At 54.8% G+C, this 21,832-nt stretch overlaps 1 protein-coding gene across 1 annotated transcript in view; it reads right to left on the bottom strand.

Annotated features, from left to right (window-relative positions):
• The window catches only part of HACD2 (3-hydroxyacyl-CoA dehydratase 2), an 84,581-nt gene that overhangs the window by 47,866 nt on the left and 14,883 nt on the right, over positions 1–21,832 (bottom strand). The window contains exon 3 of the mRNA XM_056127896.1: positions 18,852–18,870. Coding sequence (XP_055983871.1) covers positions 18,852–18,870 — 19 coding nt within the window. The remainder of the gene's footprint in view (positions 1–18,851; positions 18,871–21,832) is intronic.

Raw genomic sequence — 21,832 nt, 5'->3', positions numbered from 1 at the left:
CAGCCTCCCAAGCCGTCTCGCGGCCCCAGATTCACCATTCACCACCATTCACCGTTCCCACTTACCACCGGCGGGGTCAGAGGCCTGCAGAGACCAGCGCAGCACTGTGGCAGCCGAGTCAGGCCAGCCCTCCTCCCTCTGCTGCCTCTCGGGCCCCTGGGTAACGGGTTTCACACACAGTGGCCAACATTCTTTTTTTTTAATTTTGGGGGGTATGACTCTGAATTGTGCCCAATTATGACAGCTTATTTAAATACGCATAAATCTATGGACCTTGGCCCCTGAAGCGCTTGCCGAGATTCGTGACCAGGAAATCCATGTGCCTGCCTCTCACACCCACTCGGAGAATCCAAGACAAGCTAATCACTGGGATCCAGTTCGGGCACCTGCTGCGGGAGGCTACCTGGGCAGCGGCTCGCATCAGCGTGGACTTCTATGCCAGTCGCTCCCAGTGCAAGGTCCCGGTATTCGCTCAGCCTTCGTGGGGCAGCAGCGTGCCCTGCCCTGCACCAGCGCGAGCCGCCCCGGGGCCTCTGCAGTCAGAGAAAGCTACCTCTGAACCACGGAGAAGCAAGCTGAGTGTCACGAACACCCTGCTGCAGAGCCCTCTCTGCCTGGAAGGTGACATGTGACACCGACCACAGTCCTCTACCCACGGGAGCAAAGTACAGTCACACAGGATGATGGCAGAGCAGAGAGAGACTTCCGAGTGTATGGGGAAATGAAGGTCCTGCTGAGTTTAAGCACTGAATCCCAGCCACACAGAATCCACTCAGACACTCTTTTACAGTTGAGCAAGTTAGCCCAGTACCTGAAGGGAATCAGCGTGGATTTAAGAAGTCGAAGCTCATCAGAGTGTAAGATTAGGTAACACCGAAAAAGAAGCGATTGGGTTAAGGAGAAGTCTTGGGTTTGATCCTAGCACTTCATGGTCCCCTGGGTACCTCCAGTGTGACCCCAATCACTGAGTCGGGAGTAGCCCCTGAGCACCACTGAGTGTATGCCCCAAACCCCCAAAAGGGGAGAGATGTCAAAAGGCCGAATCACCTGGGCCAAGTGACAGTACAGCAGCGTGTTTGGCTCGCACGCAGCCGACCCCGGTTCAATGCCCAGCATCCCGTATCCCAAGCACTGCAGGGAGAGACTCCTGAGAGCAGAGTCAGGAGTAACCCGAGCATTGCCGGGTGTCACACCCAAAAAAACAGAGAGAGAGAGAGAAAAAAGGCTGAATCACACCGCCTGCTTTGACTGCAGAGACTGGAGTTCAATCCCTGGGACTACATGGTTCCCCAAGATGCTGGGAGTGACCCTGGGCACAGAGTGAGCAGCAGTCTCCAGGCACCTCCAGATGGGGCTCAAAACCCCAAAAGAGGGGGCTTTGTGGGCCGTCCCCCATGCCCCACCGAGGTCGCCAGCTGCCCCCCACGAGCGGCTCTCCGGCACGGCCACGGCCCCGGAGGCACAAGGACTTAGCACAGAGAACCAGCCGCTTGGAGCAGAAAAGCAAATGGACTTGTGTTGATCCGCGCCACCAAGCCTGCCCGGAGGGGGAAGGGCGTTGATCGGCCCGCCCGCTCCTCTCTGGAAAGAAAGATGGCGGCCGCACGGGAGCCTTGTGGAAAGCAGGTTTGAGCCGGGCTCGGGGGAGCGGCGGGGACCTCATGGGAAGGGGGGCTTTGTGGGCCGTCCCCCACGCCCCACCGAGGTCGCCAGCTGCCCCCCACGAGCGGCTCTCCAGCACGGCCACGACTCCAGGGCACAGAAACCAATCTCTTAACTAGCTAACTTTTAATAGAAATTCTTCCAGGGTCAATAAGTAAAATAGCAGAAATTCAAAACCGTGCGGCCGCTATTGCGGCCGCGCGACATCATTTTATTCTTAAACCAAGTTGTAGAAAGCAAATCATTTCACAACGCTGTTTCAGCATGTCTGATTGGGGGGGGGTCGTAAACTCTAAACAATAATTGTGCATCTTCTATCGAAATAATCTATCTAGTCAAAGTAGATAGAGTATTAACTAGAACTCATCTGACTCACAAGAACTGGGAGGGGTGGGAGGTGGGGGTCTATTGGGGTTCGGGGTTAAAAATGAGTATTGGTAAAGGGAAATGTGTTCGGTATCTACATGACTGAGACCTAAACCCGAAAGCTCTGTAACTTTTCCCACAGTGATTCAATAAATAAATAAATTATAAAAAAAAATAAAAAAAAAAAAACCCAAAAGAGTGGCCAGAGAGAAAACCTAGTGGGCAGGGCACTTGCCTTGCATGTGGTCAACCTGGGTTTGACCCCCAGCCCCATATGGTACTCTGAGTCCACCAGGAGTGATCCCTAGGGACCGCTAGGTTCTTTGGTCCAGAAAACCCAAATATAAATAAATAAATGAAAATAAAAACAAAAGAAAGCTATTTTAATGATGCTTTCAAATCACAAAAGGCTAATGTTTCAAATCTTAAAGGCAGTGAAATTTGGAAATCTGCTGAATCACCTATAAAAGAGTTCATGTTTCAAAAAAAAAAGTACTAGCATTTTCTATTCAAAAACAGAAACAAAAATCATCTGCTTCCTTTTTCAACCAAACATGTGGTATCCATGCACATTACTTAAAAACATCTCCCTGGAGAAAAAAATGTGGAGATTGATGCCAGGTCAAGAACTACCAGATAGAAACATAGGTTTACTGACACATGTCACTGTCAGAGTTTGTTACCCTTTAATAAATCAATCTTTTTAAAAAGCATTGCAATGGTGATAAGCCCTCACTCCCCTTACATGAATTATTACTTTGTTTTGTCTTTGGCTTGGGGCCACACCTGGCAGAGCTCACAGCTCACTCCCACCTGCTCTCAGGGATTATTCTGGGGACCATCGGGGCTACCAGTAGAGGATCAAACTGGGCCAGTTGCATGCAAAGCCAGCGCCTTACCACGGTACTATCTCTCCAGCCCTACATAGTTTTAGGGAAAACAGTCAGATGTTGTTGGGTGGGGATGGGGTAGAGGGAAGGACTGAGGGGCCATCAGTGGATGGAGGGTCACTTTGTGGATCAAAACCATAGAAGCTAAACATGAACACAGCATGATACCTAAGCTACAAAAAATCATAAGGAAGGGCCCGAGTGTCAGCATGGTGGACTGGGCGCTTGCCTTGCATGCGGTGACCCAGATTTGATCACTGGCGTTGGCTCTGGTCTCCTGACACAAGTCATCTGGGAGCCAGACCCTGAGCTGCGGTCACACCTGACCGGTGCTGCACTGGCCGACACCCGAGTGGGAGCCAGAACAACCCGGCTGGGCTGCTCCTGAGTTCCTGGCCCAGAGCGACGGGCACCGGCAGCCACGCACTAACCGGGGACCACCACTCAGGTGCCCAGAGCTAACAGCAGCACTGGCCGGAACCGCAGCTGCGACCTGAAGTGCTGCTTAGGTGAGGCGTAACTGTGCCATTCCGTAGTGACTCGGAGCGTGCGCTCCCTCCTGGAGGCCGTGGCTATGCTGACCACCGTGGAGGGCAGAGCACGTCTCCCTCCCGGCCCTGTAAAAGCACGATGAACCCGATTTAGTTTCTGAGACTCCACCTGCTTACGGCACCGCGAGCCAAGCAATGCGTCAAGCATAGACACACGCAGGAAGACGGTGACTGCCTGCAACTGCTGCCTGCCCTCTGCTCTCTCCAGCAAGTCAACAAAGAAACAATACATTGCGCTCCAAAAATCCACCTGTCAGAACCAGCTGTCTGGCTGGCTCCTGACCGTCCATTCGGGGTGCGGCCCCGCCTCATCTATAGCCCCTCGATTCCTTTCTGAGCAGCCGTCACTAACAGAACAGCGTTGGGGACTCAGAACACTCCATCCAACTCAACTGCCTCCTGGCGCTATTAGTCATGCTTCTCAAAGCTACAACTGTGATAAAAACCAAAGATGAACCGAGTCTCTTGTCGGCAGAGAAGAAGAGCCACCGCGAAACATGTCCAGAGCAGCTGGGGGCCCCGCGCCCGAAAGAAGCCCTGCAGAGCACCCCCCGCCCTGGCTTCCAAGCGGCCAGAGCTTTCCTGACCAAGCCGAGCTCTGGGAGTTTGCAAGGCTCCGGGCTGGGGTTCGGGAGTCCGGTCGGTCCGAGGGCAGATTCTGGCCTCCCACTGGCGTGGGGTGGACAGAAAAAGGGGGTTGGCCCCAACCCAGAGCAGCCTGCGACTCTGGCCTCTGCTCTGGTTGTAGAAATGGGCCCCTGATGTCCCACTGTCCCACCCACACTCAGTCCTCGGAGAGAAGCTCAGGGCACAGCCAAGGCCCGTACAGGGTGGCGGAGCCCAGAGCCCAGAGCCCAGAGTACGGGCAGCGGGAGTCCAGAGCCCAGAGTTCAGAGTATGGGCAGCGGGAGTCCAGAGCCCAGAGCCCAGAGTATGGGCAGCGGGAGTCCAGAGCCCAGGGCATGGAGCATGGAGCAAAACTTTGGGAGCAGGGCCACAGCCCCAAAGAACACACACCCAGACGAGGAGATCAGAGTAACGGGAAGGAAGGCGGCCGCAGCTGGCTGAGGGGGGGGGGGGGAGGGGTGCGCGCGCAAGGGGGCGGGGGCACCCAGGGCCAAGGGCCGTCAGGCTCCCCGTGGGACTTGCACTACGGCGAAGGGATCCCGGGACAGAGCGGGAGACGTGCTGGGGCAGCATGAAACCAGGAGCTGTTTGGCGCACGTGGAGTCTGTGGGGTTTGGAGAGTGGCTGAGGGCACACGGCCGGATGCTCACAAGGTGCTGCTGGCCCGGAACCAGGAGTGCCCACAGCCACGGGAAGGTGGGGAGGGGGGTGGGGGGAGGGGGCATGCGGGGCCCACACTGCAGCACAGGAAGGCAGGGGGAGGGAGGGAGTGGCGCGGGCAGGGCCCACACTGCAGCACGGGAAGGCGGGGCACACAGGGCCCCACACTGACCTGGCGACTGCCCTCTTTTCAGCAAATAAAATCACGCTGTGCCCTTCCCCGCCAGGGAGACCAATCTCTTCCCCACCCCGCTCAGGGTCTTTAGGGACCCCTCTCCAGGGCTCCTTCGTGGGACCACTATGCTGGCTGTGCTGGGTTGGGGGTGGGGGGCCCAGGGGCTCACCCTGGGGCACGGCTGCCTCCTGACTGGCAGTACTTCACCCCTGCACGATGCACTGGCCCCACATCTGTCTGCAGCCAGCAGAGAGCAGCCCCCAGCGTCCCTGTGGCCACTACCTCCCCACCACCGTCTCTCCAGTGCCCCCTGTGGGTAGGACGTGGCGTCGCCCGCGTGGGAAAAGTGTTACTGGGGGAAAGGCGGGGAGCCGACCCCAGAGGGCACCATTAGAATGAGCCAGGGCGGAAGAGCCAAGAGAGTGGGGTCCACGCAGACAGCAGTGTGTCCTCAGGGAGTGGGAGGGAGGTTCTGGTGAGGGCACAGGACCTTGGCTGTAAAGGAGGGGCTGGGAGACGCTGCCGAGGTAGGGTGCCTACTTGGCACCCACAGGGTCCCCTGGGCACCACCAGGAATGGGCCCTGAGCACCGCCAGATGCGGCCCAGAAACCAAACCATCAAAGACAAAAAAACCCAAAACGGGACAGGAGCACTAGAACAGCAGGTAGGGGCCTGGGCTCGCACGCAGCCAACCCATGCTCGATCCCCAGCATCCCCCTGGTCCCTGGAGCACCTCCTAAGGAATCGCTCTCCCCCCCCCCCCATGACATTTCTTTAAGTAAATTTCTCACTGCCGCCCAGAGGAAACGTAACCGGTGCGTGAAGGTTTCCTGAGCAACAAGCGGGAGGTCAGCATAGTCAAGTCTTCAAAGTTGATTGACCGCTGACCAATTCTTAAAGTCTCTTCTGAGAGACTCATCAGAATGATGCTAAGATTCAGCTACAGAATACGGATGTTATTTGCACAACGCAGAACTACCTACATATTCAACAGAGAGCACGGGTTAAAAAACACATCCAGATGGGGCTGGAGTAACAGTACAGCGGGTAGGGCGTTTGCCTTGCATGCGGTGACCCAGGTTCAATTCCCAGCATCCCACATGGTCCTCCAAGCACCGCCAGGAGTAATTCCTGAGTGCAGAGCCAGGAGTAACCCCTGAGCATCGCTGGGTGTGAACCAAAGAGCAAAAACAAACAAACAAACAAACAAAACCCACATCCATATGACTGAGGATTCCCTGTTCTCTAATAATCTATAGAGAGTAAATATAACGGGCCGCATCAAACCGACGCCCTCAGAGAAGCTAGGGGACACGAATAAAGGCTCAAACTGCGTGTAAGGAGAAGAATAAACACCACCATGCCAGCAGCAAAGCTCGCCCCGAGTTACCGCCATAAGCCTCTGTGGGAAGTGAGGAACTGAGGGGCTGGGAGGCGTCTCTCTCAGGGGGAGGCGCACAGGAAGCAGCAGCTGCCTGGAGAATAAAACCCTCCTGAGGCCAGAGAGGAGACGGGCAGGCTCACCAGGAACTGCCAGGCGTGGCACAGATGCGTCCCAACACCCAACAAAAGGGCGGCAACGTTGCAGGGTGGGGACCATCTTGCCGCAGAGCACACCTGGGCCACAGGAGGCGGGGGAGGCGCATCACAGGCTGCACTTTGGGGACCGGCAGCAAGGGAGAGGGGTGCGCCCCGGTGCTCGGAAGGTGCAGCGCGGGGACGGGAAGCACTACAGCCCCACCAAGCCAAGACCGACTGGCAGGCCACTGGCACCTCCCAGGCCCACCTCCCGCACCCACCCCCTCCATCCCCACCTGCCTCTGGAGAGACCCCTGGTCACATTTACATATCCCAGGTAAAAGGATTCTCAGACGAGAGACTTAAAATGTAACTCTAGCCTCTGGTCCTCATCCCAAAATAAAGAGCTGGCAGCAACTGACAACTATGTAAACCCATTAGAAGGAAACAAAGATTAAAACATTTTAGCTACTGAAAATGCACTTCAAAAAGTCATGAAGGAAATTTCAACGTAATAATGCAAACCAAATTAAATACACTCAGATAAGCGGGTGAGGGTACAAGAGGTCATTTTTAATCACCAGTTTTAGAACTCAGAACAGAAATGGACAAAAGCAGACAAAAATAAAACGTTGAACACAGACTGGAAAGGGGAAAGACAAAAATCACATACCAAATTAAGACAAAATTTCAAGGTGTCATGGAATACATTCATATGAAAACTTAATAAAAGGGCACACACACCAAAAGAGCAAAACAGCCAAAAGGGTGAACATGAGATAAGCAAGCAAGTTAAAAAAAAAAACTCAAATAAGATTCAATAGACAAACATTTGGAGTCCCTTAAAAAACGCAGAGAAAAACCTAACAGCAAACTGGAGAGGCAGCAGTGGTGCTGGCCTTGCGTGCTGCCCACCCCGGCTCGACCCCAGCCATGTGTATGGTTCCCCCTGCCCTGCCAGGAGAGATTTCTGAGCACTGAACCAGGAGTAAGCTCCGAGCACTGACAGACTAAAATTTAAAACCATACCCCACTGAAATTTCACAGAAGAGCAGAAAAGCCTGACTCTCCACACGGATGCCCGAGAGACGTGGCAGGCGTCCCTCAAAGACAGATCTGAGTGAGAATATTGAAGTTTATAAAAAAAAAATAGAGAATATTGAAGTTCAGTGGAAGGAGAAAGCCCTCTGGGGTGTCAAGAAGATGACAGGGGCTGGAGCAATAGCACAGCGGGGAGGGCGTTTGCCTTGCACGCAGCCAACCTAGGTTCGATTCCCAACATCCCATACGGTCCCCTGAGCACTGCCAGGAGTGATTCCTGAGTGCATCAACCAGGAGTAACTCCTGTGCATCGCTGGGTGTGACCCAAAAAGCAAAAACAAAACAAAAAAAAGATGACAGATTGCTCAGGGTCCCTCCCCTGGCAGGAATATCTGATCAACTGCCACCCCCATGAGCACCTGCACCACAGCTGACTCCAGGTAAGAGATGACAGCAGCCGGGTGAGAGAGAAGTGACAGGAAGAGACTGGCAGGAGGCGTCACCGTGCCCGGGACACGGACTTCAAGTCTGGGCGGTGGCGGAGACAGACAGACACCCCTCGAGCAAGGAAAGGGAAGTGGCACCCAGCTTAACCCAAACCCCACACAGGCCTACGCTGTGGCACAAGGGTCCAGATCAGCCCCCAGTCCACAGGGTCAGTGCGGGGCCCCACGCCATGCGAATGTGTCTTTAGGTGCGGCCCTAGGGTCCCTGAATCCAGACCCGCTCCAGCTGGCCCCAGGGGAACCAGGAGCGGCCCAGCCCCGGGGACAAGGCGCCAGGCCGGCACTGGAGCGCCCAGACACTCCCCTGCACTGCTGAGAAGCCCTCCAAGGAGGCCAGGACAGAGAGGGGAATGCAGGGCAGGCCCCAGGGGGCACCTGTGTGCGGTGTGCATGCGTGTCGAGCCCGAGTGGGGACCCAGGTGGCGCCCTCCGGCACTGGCTGCTGCTTCCAAAGAGAAATGCAGTCTGGCAGGACAGCACGGCAGGGAGGGCGCTTGCCTCGCACACAGCCAGCTCAGGCTCCATGCCCGGCACCCCTTGTGGTCCTCCACGTCCTGCCAGGAGTGAGCCCTGAGCACAGAGCTAGGAGTTGGCCCTGAGCACTGCTGGGTATCATCCAAAATTATCCAGAAAAGCACTGATGGGATAAATAAACTGGCAGATGCGTGCAATAGGATAACTACTCTTCAAAGTGAAAAGGAGAGGTCTGGGGGAAGACACACACACACACACACACAGTGCCTTGGTGTACAGCCCCTGCCCTGCACATGTGAGTCTCTGGATTTGATCCCCAGCACCACCAGAAAAAAAGAGGGAAAAAACCCTTCCCAAGTTAAAAATAAATGAGTTCTCAAGCTATGCAAATATGGATAAAAAAAGGCCGATGTTTAATAATGGGAGAACTTATCTACATAACTGGGTTGGGGGAGAGGGAGAGTTTTGGGGGTCCATGAAAAACCATTATTAATAGTAACGTAAACCAAAAAACAAAATAAATTAAAAAAATAAGATTGATGTTCACTATGAGTGATAAAGAAAAAACATCCTTGGGAGAGCTGTGCAGAACTATCTACAGAAAACACGCCACTGTCACACAGATACTCCCAAGTCCTCTCGGCCCTTTATTAACGCCTTATTCAAGCATTCAGGTCCTGCCACAGGGTCATAAACCAGCCCTGGGCCATAAATCTCGATGCCTGCCTTTGCCCCAGCACACTCCTGCCAAGTGCAGCTGCATCATCGCTGCCTCCTGGGATCCCCCCCCCCCCTGCAGTAATGGTGCGTGAGTGCCACCACGATGTGTGAGCCACCCCGACCCCCACATCTTGTCTCTGTAACAAAAGGAAAGAGGGAATTTTTTTTTTTTTTGCTTTTTGGGTCACACCTGGTGATGCACAGGGGTTCCTCCTGGCTCTGCACTCAGGAGTTACTCCTGGGTCTGCACTCAGGAGTTACTCCTGGTGGTGCTCAGGGGACCATGTGGGATGCTGGGAATCGAACCCGGCTCGGCCGTGTGCAAGGCAAAGGCCCTACCCGCTGTGCTATCTCTCCAGCCCCGAAAGGGAATTTTTTTTTTTTTATTAGTGAAGCACCATGAGGTACAGTTGTAGATTTACAAATCTTTGTGCCTGAGTTTCGGTCATACAATGATCAAATACCCATCCCTCCACCAGTGCCCATTTCCCCCCACTCCCCCTCCCACCCTGCCTCTGTGGCAGGGCATTCCCCTTTGTTCTCTCTCTCCTTTTGGGTGTTGTGGTCTGCAAAAGAGGCATTGAGTGGCAATCATGTTCAGTCCATAGTCTACTTTCAACATGCAAAAAGGGAAATTTTTTAAGGAGAGAGCAAAAGCCCTCCGGCTGGAATGACACAGTCCAGTGGGTGGGCACAAGCCCTGCACGAGCCATGGAGGTTCCGTCCCACCACCACTTACGGTCCCCAGCCCTGAGCACTGCCCATGTGGCCCATAAACAAAGACAGAATCAGAACAACTAATCAAATAATTACTTGGGGGCCACCCAGCATCTTCGGTACCACGAGCGCCAGTGTTCAAATCCGGGCCTCGTGCTGACGCGCTCTGAGCTGTCTCTCCAGCCCCAGTGAATCAAATAACCCTTTGGCTAAACAAAAATTAAACTCTGTGCCTTTTGGTGCTACAAAATTTACTCAGCTCTAGGTGGCGTGTCCAGCCTCATTCGAGTGCTCTTGCTTTGAGGCAAAATAACAGCACCGATGAAGGCTTGCCGAGTTCAGGCTGTCACAAACTGTCCTATCAAAGAACTTCTAACACACTGTCTTTGTCAGCCTCGTTTTCCTTTCAGTTTGTGGGTCGCAGCCTGAAGTGTGCAGGGGCTGCTCCAGTGGTCCTCAGGGCCCCAGGCAGCCCAGGCTGCAGCACGCCTACGAGGCCCCGCGGTAAGCTTCCCTCAGCCCTGCCTCCAGCTTTTGATCAAGCAGAGATAAAGACTTGCCTTGTACAAACAAGACCCTCGGTAAAGACTTGCCTTGTGTGCAGAAGACCCTGAGTGAAATAATCAGCTCAGGGATGGGCTGGGGGGGGCAGGGAATACAAGTACAACACACACACACACACACACACACACACACACACGACAATTTGTTTCAAGGTTAGAGCGAGAGATTCTATCTTTTCATGACCTCAAATATTAATGATCAAGTCATCAGAGTAGCCGAAAAGTATCTAGTCTCCTCTCAGATGAACCCTACGGATTCTTCCGGTTCAGCTACTGGCGCGCCACTATTTTTCCTAACCAACCTCAAGTTCTGAAACTTTCTGGAGAAAAATCTCATTCGGGGTACAAGGGTGCCACCTAGTGACATCTGTGGGTAAGTGCATGCTCCAGGAAAGGCACACACTGCTGCGTGTCCCTGCGCCCCATCCCAGTCTCTGCTCTCTGGTGTGCTCTCATCATGCACGAGAGAGAGAGAGGAAGAAGAGCGCTTTCTGCAGTGACTTCCTGAAACAAGCTCACGCGCGCAGCACAGCCTCCTCTCCTCGGCAAGTGCACGGCTGGCTCCTCCCAGGATGGGAGATGCATGCTGAAAGTACTCTGGACAGCACAGGATTGCCATGCAAGGCCTCTTTTGCAAACCACAGCACCCAAAGGGGGAGAGAGAACAAAAGGGAGTGCCCTGCCGCGGGGTGGGGTGGGGGGATGGGGGTGAGGGGGAGAGATCCTGGGAGCACTGGAGGTGGAGAATGGGCACTGGTGGGGGGATGGGTACTCGATCATTGTATAACTGAAACCCGAGCACAAAAATTTGTAAGTCTACAACTGTACCTCATGGTGTTTCACTAATAAAAATTTTTTTAAAAAGTGCACAGCTGGAGGACTTGCTGCCCGGACAGGGTCCAGCCCCTGAACCCCTCAGGGAAGCCAACGGACCTGTCACAGCGCGGGCTTGCTCCCAGCTGTGCTAGGTTTTCTCAGCTTTGCGTCCTGACCGGCTACAGAGCAGGGCAGTACCACCACCAGCAAGGATGCTCTATTACTCTCGGGCCACCATGATCACCCAACCCTCCCGTTAAGAACGGCCAAGTGGGGAGTCCCAGACCCAGGCTCCTCCAACCCTAACTGGGCACAGAACCCAGCCCAGACCGCTTCACGCAGTGATCACGGGGCTCAGTGCCGGTGGCTGAGTCCTGGGTCGCCCAGTCCCCTCCCCGCTCGGGCCCGTGGGCGCCCATCACGCACCCAGGCCTCGATGCTCCCTGCGTCTCGGTACACTCACACAGAGCAGGGAGCGACGTCACAGGCCTGGATGTTCCCAGCAGAGGAAACTGTTGGTACAGAATTACAGGGTGTGAAAGAGCAGGGTTATTCAGAGCACAGACAGGACTGAAGTTTGGGAGTCAGGAGCAGATGATGCTGTGCTAAAACCATCCTCCCTTCCTCTGAGGCAACTTCTGCTCAGGAGGCAGCAGGCTAAGCGAGCAGCCGGCGGGGCTGAGGGGCGTTGCTGGCTGATGGGGAGAGGGCAGCTGGAGCCGGGCCAAGGGCTCGGGGTTGAGGGGTGGGGGATTGGGGGGGGGGGAGCAACTCCGCTGACCTGAACCGCAGAAGCGGGTTTCAAGAAGGCGAAGGTTGTCTTCGGCTGCCTTAAGCTCCCCACTGCGCCCAGGAAGCTGTGGAAGGGGGCAGAAGCCACAAGGCTGGGCAGACCGGCAGCCTGTGGGAAAGGGGCCCTTCCCGCCCTGCCCTCGCCACAGCCCAGGCAGAAAGCAAGGGCTGAGTCCAACTCAGAAACGCTCCTCAAGAGGTCAGAGCCACTGTACATTTTGCAACGTGTACTTCTAAAATTAATTGAAATACAAGCAGTTAGGGCATTTGCCTTGCACGTGGCTGAACCAGGCTCGATCCCCGACATCCCAAATAGTCCCCGGAGCACCACCAGGAATAATTCCTGAGCGCAGAGACAGGATAACCCCTGAGCATTGCAGGGTATGAACCAAAAGTCACAAAAAGAAAAAAATATGCTTCAGAGCCAGAGCAGTAGTACAGCAGGTCGGGCTTGCATGCAGCCGACCCAGGTTCAACCCCCTGCATCCCACATGGTCCCCCAAGCCCGACCAGGAGCAACTCCTGAGTGCAGAGTGCGAATAACCCCTAAGCATCACTGGGTGTGACCGCCTGCCCCCGCAGAAAGTTCTTAATCACAGCTGCAAGAGGGCCAGAAAAAGAAACACTTGGGAGGAGTGGTCTCCATGGGTGAGAACAGGGGAGAGGGTCCCCACCGGCAAGCACGGTGAGGACAGGGAGAGGGCCATCGTAAGTGGTGAGACACTATGGCAGCAGCCAGTGGCAAATGGTCCCAAAGCTGTCCTCTGGCAATGACAACTTCTACTCCTTCCTCATGTTCTGTATGTGCTCCCAAAGCCAGACGAGGCTGTTAGTATTTCTGATGCGTCCTTCTTGCTCTCCTCCCCCGGTAAGGTTCATCTCTCTACCGGAGACCCAGCCCAGAGGGGTGACAGAAACCAGCGTGGGAAGCAAAAGGCAGTCAAACCCCCTTCCCCAGAGCGCGCCCCTGCAGGCAGAGCCACCGTCCAGGCAAGAAGCGATGGCAACTCCTTTGCAATCAGTCCCCACCCTCTCAACAACAGCAAAAGAGGGCTGCTCACTCCTGGGAATATATCCCAGAGAGGCAAAAAAAGTATAGTCGGGGCTGGGGCGATAGCACAGCGGGTACGGCGTTTGCCTTGTACGCAGCCAACATGGCCGACACAGGTTTGATTCCCAGCACCCCATATGGTCCCCTGAGCACCGCCAGGAGTGATTCCTGAGTGCAAGAGTCAGGAGTAACCCCTGAGCATCGTCGGGTGTGACCCAAAAAGCGAAAAAAAAAAAAAGTATAGTCGAAGTGACATCTGCACTTGTTTGTTCATTGCAGCACTCTTTACAACAGCCAGAATCTGGAAAGAACCTGAGTGCCCAAGAACCAATGACTGGTTAAAGAAACTTTGGTACATCTACACAATGGAGTACTATGCAGCTGTTAGAAAAGACGAAGTCTTGATATTTACATACAAGTGGTACTAATGGAAAGTATCATGCTAAGCGAAATGAGTCAGAAAGAGAGGGATAGACATAGAAAGATTGCATTCATCTGGGGGACATAAAGTAACAAAATAGGAGACTAACACCCAAGAATAGCCAAGATAAGTACCAGGAGGTTTACTCCATGGCTTTGAGGCCAGCTGCACACGCTAGAGGGAAAAGGCAGCTCAGATAGAGAAGGGAGCACCAAATAAAGGGTGTGGGAGGATCCTCCCAGGAGGGGAGATGCATGTTGAAAGTAGACTATGCACTGAACATGATTGCCACTCAATGCGTCTTTTGCAGACCACAACACCCAAAAGGAGAGAGAGAACAAAAGGGGGGGGGATGGGGGGATGGGTGTGGGAGGGACACTGGGATCCGTGGTGGTGGGAAATGGGCACTGGTGGAGGGATGGGTATTTGATCATTGTATAATCGAAACCCAAGCACGAAATTTGTAAGTCTACAACTGTACCTCATGGAGTTTCACTAATAAAAATTTTTAAAAAAAGAGGGGTGCTGCTGTCTGCAGGAGGGAATGCCTCAGTCCTGTGTCATGAGGGAGAACCATTTGGGAGGAGGGGGAACCCTCTGATCCTTGGTCTCCCGAACCAGGTCCCCCAGTTCAATGTATTAAATGATGAAACCAGCCTGAAACACACGCTGCCCAGGACAGGGATGACCGGGTGTTTCCTAAACCAGCGGCACCAGCTGGAGTGAGGGCTGGGCACACGCACATGAGCGAGCACAGTCCAGGCTCTCCAGGCAGCGGGCATCACCCGACCTCTGCAGGCATGCCCCTCTGCACCAAGACCAGCCCCACTCAGCCTCCTGCTCCCAGGAGCGACGGAAAGAGCACTAACGGAAAGCTCCCTACACTAGCAGGATATTAAGATTCTGCCAATGCTGGGGCTGGAGCAATAGTGCAGCGGGTAAGACGCTTGCCCTGCACGCAGCTGCCCTGGGTGCGACCCCAGCACCACACCTGAGCCCCCAGCCCTGCCTGGAGTGACCCTTGAGCACCATCAGACGGGGCCAAAAAACCAAAGCGAAACAAAAACAAGGTAAGATTCTGCCAACACACAAACATCACCTTACCAAGGCTTCCAGACCCAGCCTCTGCCTCTATCTCTGACCCACGATAGGACCCACCTTCCCCCCACCAGCTGGGAAGTCCCCCAAGCCCCCCACAGGCTTCCTCCACCATCTTAAACACAAGTCAGGAACGCTAATAATGATCCTTTCAATATAAACTACCAGGTGAATAAAAAAACGACAACTCTTCTTGTAGTCACATAAAGGATGTGTCCCAGAGTAGATTCAAAAACCAAGAACACAACTCTTTGCAGAGTGGAAACTATCCTGCACGTGGAAAGCAGGACCAACCTGAGGGCTGAGCTGCAGCGCGGCCTCGAGCAGAGGTCGGCGGCCCTCAGCTAGGTCCGCCATGAGGGCTCCACTCCCAGGGGCTAGCTTAGCTACTGCTGTCGCGACCTTGAACAAAAGGCAACTCGAACACACACCCAGAGGCGGCCCGATAAACGTAACACCCAAAGCATCCCTCAAGAAAAGGAAGGACGCGGAGGAGCTACACCAATGCCCTCTAACCACTGAACAGGATGCCGGGCAGGAGGAAGCTTTCAGTGCTCTCTGAGATGACCCTTGCTGGTAGGTGACAGCCACCGGGAGCACTTGCCTGACCACCAATCGACCCCAGTACCACATATGCCCCCCCGAGCACAGAGGCAGGAGTGACCCCTGAGCACCCAAACCCAAACCACCGCGAGGTAGCAGCCGCAACCTTGCTGCCGGCCTTCCCCGGGCCGCCTTCCTGGCGCAGCGCTGGGTGTTTCCATGCCTGGTGCCATTGCGTCTCCACGGCAGCCCAGTGAGGAAACCCACCCTCACTGACCCCACCCTCTCGCAGACAAAGCCACCAAGTGGCACGAACACCATTTCCTAGAAGCTCTGGCTAGTCAAGAGCCCAGTCAGAGACGTGCCAACAGCTAGGAGGAGAGCTCAGGCTCAGAACGTCTTCCCCGGAGCACAGGGCCGCGAGTTCGAGCCCTGGCAGAGCCACACCACGGCAAGGATCCTGGCAGCCTTGCTCTCTGGGCCCTCGTGGTGGCACCACCCCTGCGCAGGAAATGTGAGTCCTGCAGATGCACCAAGACAGGAGAGTGAAGGGTGGCACCCCATGGCACCCACCAACACGCCAGCTCCACGTATCCCAACAACAGCGCAGGGGGCGGGGAGATCAATAAATCAGTCTGAAACAAATTCAGGTCAGACTGCAAAAACTCAGAAAGCCGCAGGAAAATCAGCCAGCACTCCAGTTCAAAAGTGAAGTAAATGAGCTGGGCAGGCAGGGTGTGTATGTGTGTGTGTGTGTGTGTGTGTGTGTGTGTGTGTGTACACGCGTGCCTGCACACATGTGTGTGGGGGCAGGGGGAAGGAGGAGGCAGGATTCACTTAAGCACAATGCAAGAATGAGGACTGTTATCTATTCAGTCGTTGATCAAGCTGATCGAATTGGACAGGAACTCCACTTCTTTTTTTTACATTTTTTTCAATTCAGTATCGTGAGAGAGACCATTACAAGGCTGTTCATGGCTGGGTATCAGTCACACAATGACCAGCACCCGTCCCTCCACCAGTGTGCATTTCCCGCCACCAATGTCCCGTTCCCGCCCACCATCCTCCAACACCCAACAAGGGCTCTGCTCTCGGGGGTCAGTTCAGCTACTGCTGTCATAACCCTGAACAAAAGGCAACTCTAACACACACCCAGAGGCGGCCCGTAAATCGCAATACCCAAAGGATCTCTCAGGAAAAGGGTCCCTCCACCCCAGCCTCCCGCTATGGGAAGCACTGTCCTGCCTGCTCGCTCCCTCCTTTTCCTGGTGTGCGCTGCGGTCTGCAGTTCGGGTGCTCGGCAGACACGCTGGCTTTTTTTAGGGCATTTGACTTCTATGACTGACATTTCCTGCCCGTCACCCCCTGGTGCCTCCGGAAGAACCTGAAAACATTCTGCAGCAAGTTTGGGGACTTGTCACCAGAACTGCAAGAGAAAGATCTCACACCCACTGAGTGCCCCCAAACTGTCCGGGGCGGGGCACAGAGCGCAGGGAGGGGCGTGGGGCTGTCTCTACCCCAGGCTGCGAGATTGATCCCCACGGCTGCCCGGGCACCACTGCCCGCCACTGAGCACCCGCCACGCTCTGCGGTAGGCGGTTCCCAGCGGCTCCGCCCCAGAGCTCCGTGTCCAGCAGTGGGCGCCCGTGGGCGCGGGCAGCGAGGGTGCCCTGCTGAGTGCTGCGGCCCAGTGCGTCAGCGCGACCGCTGAGAAAGGGCAGGGGAGTGTGGGAGCCTCAGCCCCACGTGGCGGAGAGCCAGGGGAGGGAGGGAAGAGAATTCCTGCTCTGCATCTACCGCAGAGGCCTGAGGCTCGGACCTCACCCCACTCTGGACAAGCACAGAGAACCCGCAAACAGCCCGGCGGCACCGCTGTGGACACAGGGACAGGCACGAACCACTGGCCACCGGGAAGGGTCAGCAACAAGGGGAGGTTCGGGGTTTGACAGGGGAGTGGGCGGCCATGGGGTCCGCGGGCTGAGGGGACGCAAGAGGCCCGGCACGGTGGGCGTGGCAAGCCTGGGTCAACCCAGAGGCGGGCGTGGCAGGGCATGAGCCCCAAGAAGTTCCAGGCTGCTCAGGCGCGGCAAAGGCCAGGACGACGGGAAGCAGTCAGGGTGCAAGTTCCGAGGAGGCTCGAGGCCAGAAAGAAGGGTCCGAGCGGAAGAGATGCGCCATCTGACTCCCGAGAAGCCCCCGAGGCCGCAGGGAAGCTTCCGGCACAGGGTCCACGCCTTCCGGACCAGACGCCGAGCCACGGCCAGTGTGGCAGACAGGAACCCTGTGGGTGCGTGTTCGAGAGCGTGTTTCTTCCTGCTGTGCGCGAGTGTTCAAGGGCCCGCTGAAGGCCAGGAGGAACCTCCCGCACGGGCGTGCGCTGAGGGATTATACACACTCTCAAGAATGAATTCCTGTCTTATTGCTAAAATCTCTTAGCAAGCAATCCTCACAAATCAACGTTGACTCATTTTCCAATAATTCCATTTCCTTTAAGCTTTGCTGGAGCAAGTAGTACGAAATAAATTTGCTCTATGCCTGCTCTGGGACACGCTGGCGGGTGGGAGGGAACCTGGGGGACACTGGTCGGGGTGGGACTGGTGCTGGAATATCATATGCCTGAAACGATTCTTTTACAAACATCGAAATCGCATCTTAATAAAAACAAAAGTTAAAAAAAAAAGCAAGAGTGTTTTAGATCACACCAACTCCCTTGAGAATCTAACGAAAGCTACGAATTCTACCCTCATAAGATTCTGCATATGATTCTCAACACGCTGACCTCAGGCCTCCTTCTCAGTGGGAAAAGGCTTTGCTACTGCAACAGCGCAGGTGACCCAGAGACGCCACAGACCCACCACGGGGCCTGCAGTGTCCCTGAGCCCTAAGTCTCCCCTCGGAACTCCCGATGCCCAGCCCACACCCCCGTAAGTGCCCGCTGGATCCGTGAGTTGACCTGACTGGCCGTCGTGGTTCCATGCAGTTTGCCGATTCCAGACCCCCCCCCGGTCCAATTGACACCCCCTTTATCAACTGCAAACCCTCCCCCCGAAAGACAAGTCCAGTCCCCAGGCCAGCTGCCTCTGCCAGTTTATCCTGGAGGGAATCTGTTGACTTCCCAGCATGGAATTCCAGGGACCTTCAGGGCTGGAGGCATTGCAGACTAGGCCTGGGCTCAAGGTCTGACGGTTTGGCCACTCCCAACCCCACAGGACACACGGTCTCTGCTCTTTGCGGGAATGCCTGACCGCTGCCCCACTCATCACACCCACACTTTCCCGAACCGCCTCGTAGCCAGGAACTATGCCCTGGGGAAGCAGGCAGCACAGACAGTTTCCCATGTTCAAGGGCGGGGGAGAGAAGGTGCCAGTCACAGATCATACACCGAGAGGGCTCTCCATGCGGGTACCAGAACAGCAGGTCACATTTCTGGGAGGTTCTGGTGCTCCTGCTCTCCTTGGGACAGTAAGTGGGAGAGCCCTCTTTCCACTGGCAGAGCAATATAGTGTTGGCACTTAATAGGTGCTCAGCAATGACATCAAAGTAGGACCTATAATTTTAGAAGCAAAGCCAGACCAATCTGTGTAATTTTATATCTAATGATTAGCTGATGGTTTCCCAGTGCACATCATTGGAGGGGTGGGGGTGAATTCCACACTTACCTATTGCACAATGTAAGATCTGGAGGGGAAAAAAGGGGGGAAAGAGAATTAGTCAGGATCAGTAGCATTATAATTTTATCTCATATAAACAAGCTTTCAGCAAGAACAGGGCTGTGCCTGCCAGCAGTGTGAATTTAAAAACCAAACATTCCATTTTAAAACCTGGCTAGACTGTTTAATAAAATGAAAATTCTTGCCTTTTTTTCCTGTTGTCTGTTCATTTTTAGTTTGTATCTGTGGATGATTTCCTAATAAGTACATTTCAACCATTAGTCGAGTCAATATCATAGACTTCTTTTATAATATAAAAACCCTGTAAGAGCAGTAAGTATATTTTGCCTGGGGCTTCTGGACTTTATGAGGCTGTAACAGATGGAATGAAAGTGAGGTATTGGGTGCTAGAGCAATGGTACAAGTGGGGAAGGTGTTTGCCTTGCACACAGCCAACCTAAGTTCAATCCTCAGCATCCCGTATGGTCCCGTGAGCACCACCGTGAGTGATTCCTGAGTGCAGAGCTGGGAGGAATCCCTGAGCATCGCCAGGTGTGGCCCCAAGACAAACAATTAAAAGGAAAAAGAAAGTGAGGGCATAAGAGTTTTGACGAAAGGGGCTGGACAGAGACTACAGCTTCTGCCACGCGTCAGGCAGACCATGGGTTGGTCTTTGGCACCACTTAAGCCCCGCCAGGACCCTGAGTGCAGAGCCCAGAGAAAGTCCCTAGCACAACTTTATTAAATACAACGACACCAAGGGGAGCAGAGGGATGAGTGCGCCTGAAGGACTCACTCTCCACCTGTGGAAAGAACCAAGCCCTGTTAGACCCCAACCTCTGTTTAATCACATGTATTATTTTATAATGCCTCCTTAGTATCCTAAAATGGTATTCAGAGATGGCGACGCCTACTTACATAAAATCTTTAAAAGCTGCAATGTCAACAAATAAAGTAATTTTAAAAATATATTTTGGAATATAAATAACATAGTAAGCAGAATGAAGTAGTAAGATGGACCAGCTACGGTAAGCTGAGATTTAAAAATACGCCGTATCACGGAGCTAGGAAAGAGTCCCACAGCAGGGAGCTGTCTGCACACAGCTACCCTGGCACCCCTGACGGCCCCCCTGATCCACGCCCACAGTGACCCCTGAGCACAGATCCAGAAGTCCTCAACACAGCGGGGTGTGACCCAAACCCCAAAACAAACCAACCAAATGAGCCGATCAGGCTGGAGAGAGACAGTCTGGGGGGCCGAGGCACTTGCCTTCCATGTGGCAGACCCCAGTTTGATCCCCATACCACCCTTGTTCCCCCACTGGGCACAGAACAAAGAGCAGCCCCTGGGCACCACCAAATACGATGCAAAAAAGATTTTTAGAAACCAAACAGAAGACTGCGAGGGCCGTGCAGAGAGCTCAGTGAGCGGAGCACGTGCTTCGTGAGGGGGAGGCGGGAGCCTGATGCCCAGCACCTCAGCCGCAGGCCCCGAACAACAAAGCCGAGGAGTGGGGGCACCTGACAGGCCTGGCTCCCGTCCCTGGCATGGGGGAGATCGGAAGCCACCTCTGACAAGGACAGGGAGACGAGGACCGAGGCTCGGAACAGTGCCTGGACAGCAGGAAGGGGGCAGGGGAGTGGGAGGGGCACACTGCAGGGCGCCCGCCCACACGCCCAGAGGGACCGGGCACAGCTGAGGGCACAGGGCTCAACGCCAGGGGCGAGTTCTCCGGGGACTGTGCCACTGAGTGACCACACGAGCCCGCGGGCAGCGCATGCCCGTGCGGGGCACAGCAACACAGGAAGGGGGAGACGACTGTGGAACAGGACAGGATTCCTGCTGGCAGCGCTCAGTGGCGACCCCTCAGCATGCAGAAGGCCACTTTTGACACTGGGCTCCACGGTCCCCTGACCACTGCCAGGAGCAGCCCCCTGGCGCTGCGTCAGGAGCAGTCTCGGAGCACTGTGGGGTGTGGCCTCAGACAAAGTCCCTGGGGGTCACCCTCAGAGGTGGTCAAGGAGGTGCCTCTGGGCACTGATGTCAGGCCCCTGGCATGGAGAGCACGCGAGCGACCTGTGGGGAAAGGAATCTCCACTGTTGTGATACTCACTGGCTGCTGTGAGTACCTCAGGGGAATAGGTGGAGTGCAGAGAAAGATCACAGCAAACAAGGTCTTAATTTCTAAGTACACTGTCAAATGATTCCTTTGGCTACAAGATAGAGACGAGAATAAACTTTCAGATAAGATAAACTGCAATAAGAATAAGCTCTCCCTGCTCTGCCTTGGAATCCACGGCAGCACACAATCTGCCTGCAGCCAAGAGTCAAAAAACCTGAGGCCACAACCTGGGTGTGAAAGGCCAGGTAAGTGACAGGAGATGAATTAGAACACCCCCTCCCCAGAAGGAAAAAAAAAAGCTACCAATGCCCGTGACAAAGTAGCTGTGTACAAGCCTAAGGATAGTTTAAGGGTAAAACTGAACACAGTCGTCCCCAGAAAGGCTACTACAGTCGAGACTCGGGAAAGCGGAGAAATCCCCGCAGGTCCCAAGTCTACACTGACTCAGTCTGGGGAGGGGCCGTGAGGTTGGGTGAGAGGCAGCGGGGCTGCGGGCTGGGACCCGGGCACCCAAACAGCCTGATGTGTGTGAGCTCTGGCGCGTGACCCGAGTGATGATGTTTGCGGGCAGGCGGCACTGAAAGCCGCCAAGTGTGACACCACTAGCCCTGAAGGAGTGCAGGGCTCAGGGCTCAGTGGAATTAATGCAAACACGTTAATTCTGGTGGGAGAGGTAGGCAGAAGATGGAGGGGTGAGCACTGTTGGGGGCAAGGCATGCACATGGGGAAGGCGCTTGCCTTACATGCAGCAGGCCAGGGGGCGATCGCCAGCACCCCAAGCCTGCCAGGAGTGATCCCTGAGTGCAGAGCGAAGAGCAAGCCCCCAGGTTCCAGTGAGGGCCGGGGGTGGGGGGCAGGCTGGCCGGT

Source organism: Sorex fumeus, unplaced genomic scaffold (assembly GCF_029834395.1).
Source record: "Sorex fumeus unplaced genomic scaffold, SorFum_2.1 ptg000063l, whole genome shotgun sequence".
In the NCBI taxonomy this organism is placed as follows: domain Eukaryota; kingdom Metazoa; phylum Chordata; class Mammalia; order Eulipotyphla; family Soricidae; genus Sorex; species Sorex fumeus.
Note: the sequence above shows the minus strand (reverse complement) of the source record. Positions and strands in the feature narration are given on the sequence as shown.